Source organism: Beta vulgaris, chromosome 9 (genome assembly GCF_026745355.1).
Source record: "Beta vulgaris subsp. vulgaris cultivar EL10 chromosome 9, EL10.2, whole genome shotgun sequence".
NCBI lineage: Eukaryota > Viridiplantae > Streptophyta > Magnoliopsida > Caryophyllales > Amaranthaceae > Beta > Beta vulgaris.
In genome coordinates, this window is record NC_079210.1 from 16477472 (window position 1) to 16487910 (window position 10439).

The 10439-nt window shown below is 34.0% G+C and overlaps 1 protein-coding gene across 1 annotated transcript; it reads right to left on the bottom strand.

Annotated features, from left to right (window-relative positions):
• Window positions 1-4687: 4687 nt before the first annotated feature.
• Window positions 4688-9370, bottom strand: LOC104903113 (protein CHUP1, chloroplastic). Its single transcript, XM_010691102.4, has 5 exons — window positions 8377-9370; window positions 7788-8104; window positions 7566-7677; window positions 5130-5261; window positions 4688-5031 (listed from the first exon to the last, which is right to left on the bottom strand). Exons 1-5 carry the CDS (start codon window positions 8959-8961, stop codon window positions 4933-4935), a joined length of 1245 nt encoding a protein of 414 aa, XP_010689404.1. The 5' UTR covers window positions 8962-9370; the 3' UTR covers window positions 4688-4932.
• Between the last annotated feature and the right edge of the window lie 1069 nt (window positions 9371-10439).

Here is a 10439-nt window from a genome sequence, read left to right on the forward strand (position 1 = left end):
TTGTTTGATTGAGCCGTGTATGAAGTATCAAATTTTGCTGATATCGTTTCTATTTTGGCAATGAAATGTGTTCGTAAATCGACCTTTATTTCAGCAAGCAGCACTATAACTCTCGATTTTACGCACCTCTATGACTTCTTGAATATTAATTTCATCTTTTGTTCCTTCCAAATGATTATGATACAATTTTTTTATTTTTTGGTATTTATAGGTGGCTGGCACGGCAGACCAGTGGCTGATGCGGCGGAGATGTGGTTGAGGCTGGTGAGGTTTCTGGTGGTGAGGTGGCTGGCGCGGTGGTGCAGTACCTCGGCAGTGGGTCCGACTAGTATTAGATTGAAGTTGTATTAGATTTTAGTTACAATGTAATTATACTATTATAGTACTAAATAGTACTAAATTTTGATATTAGATTGTAATTATATATATTTATTTTAAATAAAATTCTCATTTGTTTAATTTTTAATTTTTGTTATTCTAACATTGTTATTCTGAAATAATAATTGAAAGTTAATAAAATGAACTAAATAAAAATAATAATTGGGCAAAGTGAAAGGTGAAAACAAAAGTATGTGACCAGAAGCATTTGTTACAAAAGCCTCTGAGGCTCTGAGCAAAAGCAGGTCTGGTTTACAGTTTTAGCGTATGATTTTAGTCGAACGCTAATTAGCTTCTGACTTTAATCGGACGCTAATTGGCTTCAGTCGGACGCTAATTAGCTTCCAACTAAAATCAGATGCTAATTAGTGTCCGTCAATAAATCGGACGCTAAAGCTGGAATTTCGGACGCTATATTTTTAGCGTCCGCTCAGTGGACGGTAATTGGGCAATTAACGACCAGGGGTTTTCCATCGGCCTTTTAGCGTCCGATCCCGTGTTTTTAGCGTCCGATTTCGACGGACGGAAAAAAGTGACATTCTTGTTGTGTCTCATGTCCCTTGAGTATACAGAGGGTAGGCTAATGATGTTAACCACAATCTGGATTTTGATGAGCTGTGAATATGATCCTCCCCTCCACTGTGACTTAGGATTCCCCTGAAAATTTTCAATGGAAAACATCCAAGTGATGAAGGGACTCACAACTCAATCAAAAATGAAACAATTGCTCCATACTTTACAAGTATGTTGAGGTGTCAATGTTTCTGTATTTTCGGTATTAATTACACTTAAATCCCTGATGTATGTAATGAAAAAGGCTAATGAGTATGGTTAAATTAAAGAATGACTAAGCATGTTAGCATTCATAGAGTCCCCTTAATGATATGACACAAACATCCAAATGATGAAGGGACTCCTAACTCATTGAAACCAGAATCATTTGCTCCATACTTTACAAGTATGTTGAGGTGTGAAAGATTCTGTATTTCTCTATGAGTTACACTTATATCCCTAATGGATGTAATGAAGTCAAATGATGAACTTTGATTATACATGTTTGCCTCTGTTGTCCTTTTTAACTAATATGCCACATAGCTAAATTTGATCAATGTAAACTTGGACATTCACTATTTCATCAACATAAATAGGGACATTGATCATTGCATTAATATGAACTTGTACGTTCACCTCTTCAATTACAAAAAACATTCAATCTACTAGGTACTATTACAAAACATAGTCTTAACCAAAAGTATATTGTAGGAACAAAAAATTATACCTGCCTTCAATTATACCTAAAATGTACTATTGCATATATTAACTTTTTTACCCAAAAACTATACCAACAGTATAGACACCAAAAGCTTACTTTCTTAGTTGACCACCTATCTACGCCATATTAAATACTGTCTTCATGAAGATACTCAAAAGCTTCACCCACAGTAATAAAATTCTCATTTAGATATTGCACAACTTCATCAATGAGTTCTTGATTGACTGTAACATTCTTAGGTAAAAGGCCTTGCCTTTCAAGTTTTCTTTTTCCATGATGAGGATTCTTGAAGTTATTCCCTCATTTCACTTTCAGCACTTCCACCATGACATATTGAAGTTACAACCATGTGTACTTTAAGACCTCAGGATCAAAAAAATCATATGCATCTTAAAATGAGATCATCTGGGTTTTTAGGGAATGATTGGTATTGCAATGCTTGAATGGCTCCAAAAAAAAACCCAAATCTAAAACATTAAAATCAGGACTTTGAGCTGGTTGGCATATTAGTTTAATGTTGAAACTATTTTTGGTAGCAGCTGCAACAAATGCAGGATCATCTGGTTGTAGATGAGGTCTTGCATTATCTTGTTGGATGTATATTTCCTTTGAAACCCCTTATGGCCAAGTCCTCATAATACATGGGATGCTTCATTAAGTAGCATGTTTCTGATGACTTCTTTGGATATGCTTTCAATGGCCTTTGTTTCTATTGTGACTGCTGGTCTCTTTGAAGTGTTGTACTTGGCTGCAACTCTCTTAACAAAATTAAAGGGAAGATCCCAAATTTTCCATCATGGATCATTTTCCCTTCACTGTCATAAAATGGCCTAGAAGTGACTACCATGAACATTGCTTTTATCTTGTACCTCTTTGACTGGCAACACCTATATGGATCATCCTCTTTTGGTAGGAGGTAGAACCTCCTCATGTCTGGATTTAAGTAGAACCACTTTTCATCCATGTGTATGACATTCTCCATTGGCACAAAAGTAGGTGGTTGTTCACTTGTTGCTGGCAGTATTTGTTGTAAGACCCATTTCAGTCACTCAATCTTGTGATTTGCTGTAAGTGTTGGGTGGTTGCTACTTGTGTGACTTTTGAGTTTTCCTTTTCTTAGCAACTTGTACATAGTGGATGGAGGCACTTTAAGTGCTCCTGCAAAATCCCTTACAATTGTCCTTAGATGTAGAGGGACTGACTGAAGCCACTCCTGTATATACTCAATTGCTTTCATTCCACATTTTCCAATTTTTTTTTATCTTATATCAATAACTGTACCCATTGACCTCTGTTGATTAACATCTTTCCATATTATGTAAACTGTTGATCTGTTAATACCAAATCTGATTGCCATTTTTTTTTGTTCCCCAAGCTAACTTTCCATTATGTTCGAATGTTAAAAGTTCATCTACTAATTTCCTTTTTGTGTCTAAACTCAATTCTCTTTTCTCGGTTGAATTACCTTGTGTTGTTGCCTGCTCATCTTCTTCATGTTGTTCCTCATGAGTTTGTTGTGAATCAATGTTGTTGTTGTTGTTGTTGTTGTTCTGAACTGCTGCAGCAGGACTGCCATCTTCATCCTCATTGTCACTGTCTGAAGAACTTTGAAAGTTGAGTCCCATTTCGTACATCATCAAGTCATCCTCCAACCCCTCAATTTCAAGCATCTGTTTAATGGAATAGAATCCGACATCAAATTCTTCATGTTCACCAACCGAAGGCATTTCCAAGAGCTGTTGTGTGCTGTTCATTTTGTTATTGCTGGTTGAGTTGAATGCTACCTTAAGGATTAATTTTTTGACAAAAAATAGTAGATTGCTAATTAGATGTGCTGCGTGTGCAGTGCATAGATTAATCTCACCTTTTGTAATTAACTAATGAACTTCATCTTCATGGTTTTTCTTGTGGTGATGTATTTAATGACCTTTCTCTCTCTTAAGGAGTTGTTTATATAGAGGAGAGGGGAGGGATGCAAAAAAAAAAAAAAAACAGAATTATGAATGTGAAATTGGGGGGAAATTTTAATTTTGGTGATAAAGTGAAATCAGTGGAAATGTTCCAAAATTTGGTGGGAAATGAACTGCATGTGCGTGGGGTAAGTAACATGTTAGTGGTGGTCCCTTTTTTCTTTCTCATACTTTTCACATAAATCACCACATATAATGGTCCCCACTTTAGCTAATTACATACCCTTCTACCACCTAATACCCTTAATGAATTTTTGCATGGGGAACCACAAAAAAAAGTGTTGCAAGTAAAAAAAACGGAGGAAGTATATTGGTATATGCACATAGATTGCAGATTGCAACTAATAATTCTTCTGTTGTGCTTAATTGAATTTTTCGGAGATATAATGGACTACCTTTTGTATACACTTTTTTTCGAAACACAACCTTTTAATATTATTTGGGCAACTTCAAACCATAATGAATCTTTTTGTCAAAAACAACCTTGGCCAACATTCTGGCATTGATTCACCAGAAACTGGTGTTGGCGTTACTTAAGTAGTCATGTGCCCCTCATGTGATTCTTTTTTCTCCCTAATTTTCAACAGCACCAACAACGCAATTGGTGGCTATGACAATTCGCCGACAACATAAACTCAACAAACAATAATGAGTAGAGGATAGAGAAACATGCGGTAACAACGAATTTGTGGAGTTTGAATTTAAGGGTGTTGAATTCCATAATGGATTTAGGGCTACAATTAATTAAGCTTCATGGGGAGAGAAGAAGAGAAATTCGGGTTGAGAGTGAAAATGTAGAAAGGAGGAAAGAGAAGATGGGAGGGTGATTAAGGGAGGAAAAAGGGAGGGAAATAGAGAAAATTAGGGATGAAAGAAATTATGTGAGGAGCACATGACCATTTGAGTACAGTCAAGACCTGTTTCCGGCGAGTCAACGTCAGAATATCGATCAAGGTTGTTTTTGACAAAAAATAATTTCATTACGATTTGAAATTGCCCAAAAAAAATTAAAAGGTTGTCTTTCGCAAAAAATTGTATATAAAAGATTGGCTCTGACAAAAAACTCTAATGTAAATATAGGTCTCATCTTATACAATTACATGACATAAAATACTATAATAAGGGTTCTCTATATTGTATAGAGTTGTATCTACCTTCTATCAATATGCTACATGGCCAATAGTAAGAAAAATAAATATCTAGAACAGTTTTCCTAATTTATACTCTGTTTCTATTCTAGCAAACATCATTGAAGAATTCTATTACAAGCGATAACTTATTACTTCTTTTGTAAACGATCATTTCAAATTTTCATATACCGAGCTTGACAGATTGAGGAGAGTTTGATTCATGTATTTGTTTAAGTTCTTCAAATACACGCTCAGTATCTAAGTCAAAACCACCCGCAAACTGCAATAATTAGAAAGATTAATCATCAGAAGTATGATTCGAATTACTTTTACTCGGAAAATTATGAGTACTTGGAGTTCATATGGTCTTTGACTAACCTGATGAACTCGATATGCAAATCGAGCACCCTGATGTATGATATCATCAAAGTTATGGAACCTGAAACTCTGAAGTTCTTTAATGATTCGCTTCATGTACTCTCTCGCCAACCTTAATGAGTTTAACTTGATCTGCAAGCAATTTATATACAAATATAATCATTATCACCATCCCCACATTTAGAGAGGAACAAGAGGACAAGAAAGTACGTGCTAGCTTCAATGTGAATGATCATGCAACATTACATATACTTCATCTGTATTAAAATAAATGAAGTACATATCAGCATTATAGCCCATTCAAAATAAATAAAATGTTATCTTTTTTGGTATTCACTTCTAACTATTTCTCTCCTCATTATTACATGGATCCCTCTTTTTCTTTCTCTTTGTCCTCTCATAATCCCCGTGTCACATCTCTATATTTCATTTGAAACATCACGGAGAAACTATGTATATTGCATGGAAAAACAATTAATTGGTACTCTTAAGTCATAACCTTTAAATTGATATTCATGTAGCATTACATTTTGTAGCTTTTAAAACTAAGAGATCTTTGATTCTTTGCAACAAAAAAAAGTATGTCTGGTAGAACTATAATTGGGATCTGTCGACTAGGTGAGGCTCTAATATCCCCAAAAGAAGGGAACATCCAAATACAAAATAAGAAAAATACAGCTCGTAATGACTAATGAGTTCTATTTATGAATTAGATGAGAAATAAATACATACTTCATCCGTTTCAAATTGAATGTAATAAAGGCGTATTATGTCATTATGTGTGAGACATAAAATATTCTTTTGTTGCAGTTAATTCGAAACAGAGGAAGTAATATTTTAAAGGTATTCAAAAACACTACTTGCTCGTTTAGTTGACAAGAATTTATGTAGCCAATGAAAATTCCCATATTTTTCTGATTTGAGAAGTTATTTGATTGATAAAAAATTGTAAAAATAAGTACGATAAAAATTCCTTAAGAAATTGAAATTTCTACAAAATATGGGAATTTAATTACCTACTCCCCTATTAGTCAATCAAAATTCTCACATAAATTGCAAATTCCTTAATCTCAACTAGCACGAGCATTTGCTCAATTTGGTATCTTAATTCAACAATTTAGGAGTAAGGCCCATATAGGTAAAATAAGTTTAAGAAATAAAAAATTGATTTGGTGAGAGAAGTATGAAGCACAAACACTGACCACGACATCATTAAATATTCAACAAGAATCTACTTTTAGAAACACTGTATCCTAATGTGATTTTGACAATAGCCCATAATTTTATTGTCATTTATCATAGTGTACTCGATATTGTCTGATGGGATTAAGAATTTGTTGATATTTAAGGGTTACTTCACTATCGTTCTCAGCCCAGCTTCTTTGAAAATCAAAAAAAAAAAAAATTGAAAATTATAAAAAATAATTTACTATTTTCTTTTGTTGATTTTCAAATGACATGTTTAATTGATTTTCAAAAGACATGTTTAATATAAGTATAATTAATTTTAAATTTACTATTCTCATTATATCATGACTTTTATATTACTAAACATTTTTTTAATGCGGTGAAAACATGATCAAGATTGAACAACAGAACTTTTCTTTAATTCCCTATATAGGTTTCTTACCTACTTTATTCGGCCTGTACATAAAGAAGACTACTATAGTAGTATATCTTTTGACGTAAGTGAACACAACAAAGTATTGATTGTGAGGGATTACCAATTCTTAATTATTAGAAATAGATTTTGTTTCTAACACATAATTTTTGGGAAGCAAATAGGAGATTATTAGGGGTGTTAATATGGGCGTTTAATTAAAAAGGCTCTACTAGACTACTAGAGGACTTCGAACCAAAGGAACTTGGAGTTCCTCTGTTCTTGGTCAAAAGAGTATAAAGGCTACGTCTAAGCTAGTGAACTGTGAACCCATTGTAGGAAGCGAGTGCATCTATGGAGAAGCGGAAAATAATTAGTCTACCTACTTGGTAATATACCCACCACTAATAGAGAGAGTAATGGTAAGTGATGATAGTGAAGTCCAACTTACATGATTAATAATTTTTTAATGCTTTTATTACTAGTGGGTAGATCACCCACCGGATAGATGTAGCAATGCCTCAAGAAAACGGTGTTGGTAGATGTAAGACCAACCCCGTCATTGATCTTTATGAATAATAAATATGACTTTTGAGAATATAATATAATTAAGCTATGACGGATAATATATCATAAAATATAGTTAAAGTAGGAGACAGAAATATAGATGAACCCAGTTTAGCATTGCCAAAAAAAAATTATGGTTTGATGAGTTTCTTATATATGCTCTTCCTAATTTTATTCCATTGAAAAAATAAAATCTACATATAAGATATAACCCCGTAATTTTAATGGATCATAAAGTAAGTTGTTGAATCTGAGACTGTTGTGTTTACCTGACCAACAAGGCCTGTGTCCAGCATCCAATCCCAAGGGATCTGCAAATCCCTGTATTTTTTGCACGTCCCTTCTCTTGTTTTCTCAATATTTTCAATTACCCTTTCTAGTCTGCAAATTATAACACTTGAATCATATTAGTAGACAAGAAATTTCAATTTTGCAGTTTATGTGTTAACTTAATTAAGCTTATCATCATAATTTTTTCTATACATGCTCGCCTGTCTTGCAACGTTTGTATTCGCCGTAAAGATTGAGGAAATGGTTGTTTTGGATTGTCCTGGTAAGAAAGCATATCTGAGTCCATATTCTTCAGGTCTCGAAAGCAGCAAGCAGCTTCCCTTAGAGCATCAGCCTTTCTTTCCGGCCACTGCGGAAAATGCTTCAGCACTGCTCTCTCATCTACAAGACATGATAGCTCTCCATCTAGCCGCTTTACAAATGCTTCAACTTCCGTTATATCTTTGAATATTGATGTTTCTACTTCTTTTATCAAGTAATTGATGAATTCTCTCTGCGACTCAACATCAGATTTAACCTGCCGCCATCCCAAATCCCAAATATCAAATGTATAATTTAGACAACATCATATTTCATCATTTCTAATCAATGTTTTTTTTCTTTTCACAGTTGTAAAGACTACCAATATAATGTCAGATTTTGTCAAATTTGTTTCACTATGCACTTTTTAAATTTAGCACGCGTAATCAAAGATATTGATGCCAATAAGGGGGATTGTTTTGTTGATCATGAAAATAATGAATTTGATTACAGTAAGTATCCAGGGAAAACAAGTCCAAAGTTACTTACAGCGGTGAGGTACATTGATCTATTCTCAATTTCTCCAATCATATTGCTTGGATTCCCGTCTCTTGGAGTTCCTGTTACATTTGTTCTGTTCTCAATTTGTGCATTTCTCCTGTTGAGGTACCGATAAAAGTCGATTACTTCAGGAACACGACGCACTGCTAATTTCGACCCTACTAGCGATTTGGATGGAAGAGGTGGTGGTGGTGGTGGCGGACCCTTTTTCGGTGGTGTTGTAGCTGAATTTTCAGAAACAATCACCTTACAAGGTGGCGGTGGTGGGGGTGGTGGAGATGGTTTTTTACTTTCTGATACTGATTTCTGCGACTGTTCTGGTGTTTGAGCTATCTGTTTCTTTGGGATTCCCTCTTTATTATCAATATTGTTGGGGTACTGAAACTTCTTCCACAGGATAGATTTTCTCTCAATATCATGAGCTTTTAAAGATACTATCTGAGATTTAAGACGCGCCACTTCAGTTTTTAGTTCTTCATTCTCCTTCTCTAGGAACCTATTCATCTCCAGGACAGCTTCTATATCTTCAACCAGAAAGGTAATCTCTGAGTTAGGAGTATTATTCCTCTGCATACTCGCTCCCTCTGTTTTTTGTGTGTTATAGGGTGGAAAACAAGGAGAATATAGGTGTCGAAAGAGAATTTAAATCTTCCTATATATCCATGTTGTAACTTCTCAACTAATCTGCTCACTCTTACCTAAAACTTGGGTGCAAGGTTTGATGATTATGTGAGGGGTATTATATTTTATAAATTTGCTGTTTTGTTTTTCTTTTTAAATAAAAGAAAAAAAGATTTAGGGGTTGTTTCTTTTTTTCCTCTCTTTTCTAGGAACAACATAAAGGTTTCCTGTAGGATGTAGATGTACCATTAAAGCTGAAATTCTCTGGTCAAATTTACCTCTTAACCTTCTTAGTTCGATTGCATGAGTTGGCATCGCTCATTTAAGGGAATCTGATGCTCTATCTTCTTTAGTCTTTACCCCAAAAGAAACTTATTGTGCTAAAGTAGTTTTAGTTTAATTTAGAACTTTAGATAAGGATTATTAGTTCAACAGACTTATAGCAGCAATAAGTTTGATCATTAATTCATTAGAAGATGTTTATTTCAAGTAGAGAAAATATACCTTCACCGAATATATTATTCGGAAAAAACTTTAATTATTCAATGGGTGCTCTATCGACTAGACATAGACATTAATAATAAATAATGGTGTACAGCTTAACAGATTTAGAAAAAATATAGACAATTAAAAAGGAATTAAGGAAAATGATATACATAGCCCTAAGGGCTATGTATAAGAAGCTTAATATAGAAATAAAAATTTGAATCAAGCATTTATTATCTCAAATGATGTGAAATTTTGTCATGAATTCATAAATTGTTTCCATTTTAAGACATGTATTTAACATTACCCAGGAATTAATTATGTTGAGATATACTTCATTTATCATTAATCCACCCACTAGACATAGACATTTAATGCAAGTGAGAGTTTACTTCTCCTTTGTGTAGTGATGTGTTGTAGTGAAGTTAATTCATCCTTTTATAGTTTTTAATGGTGCGAGAAGGAGCGAGTAATTACTGACAAGCTACCTCTGCAGTTGAATTTCTTAGAGTTTTTTGATGCCGCTATTGTATTTAATGTGATAGAATCTATAAATATATATTAAAAGGTGTGTATAACAGTGTCTATGCGCCACGTGGCACTCTCCTTCTGCCATTAGAATTCTGTCACGTGTCTATTAATCAACAATAAATCAGCTGATCATTACTTAAAAATATATATATGCTAAAGCTTGGGCTCAAACCCCTGATCTCATGTAAGGATTTCGAAAGACCCACCATCTCATCTGACATCTTTTGGTGATTCGTGTTTCCACAAAGTTATAGATATGTGTCGTAATTAGAAATGTGATCAATAAATTCATATTTCTAGCCATAAAGTTTATTTTTCTTATTTGATTTCTTTTTTGCAGTCATCCCCTTGCTCCATCTCCTCTTTTGAGATTCACCACAAAAGTGAGAGTCCTCTACTTCGTTCGTAACTAA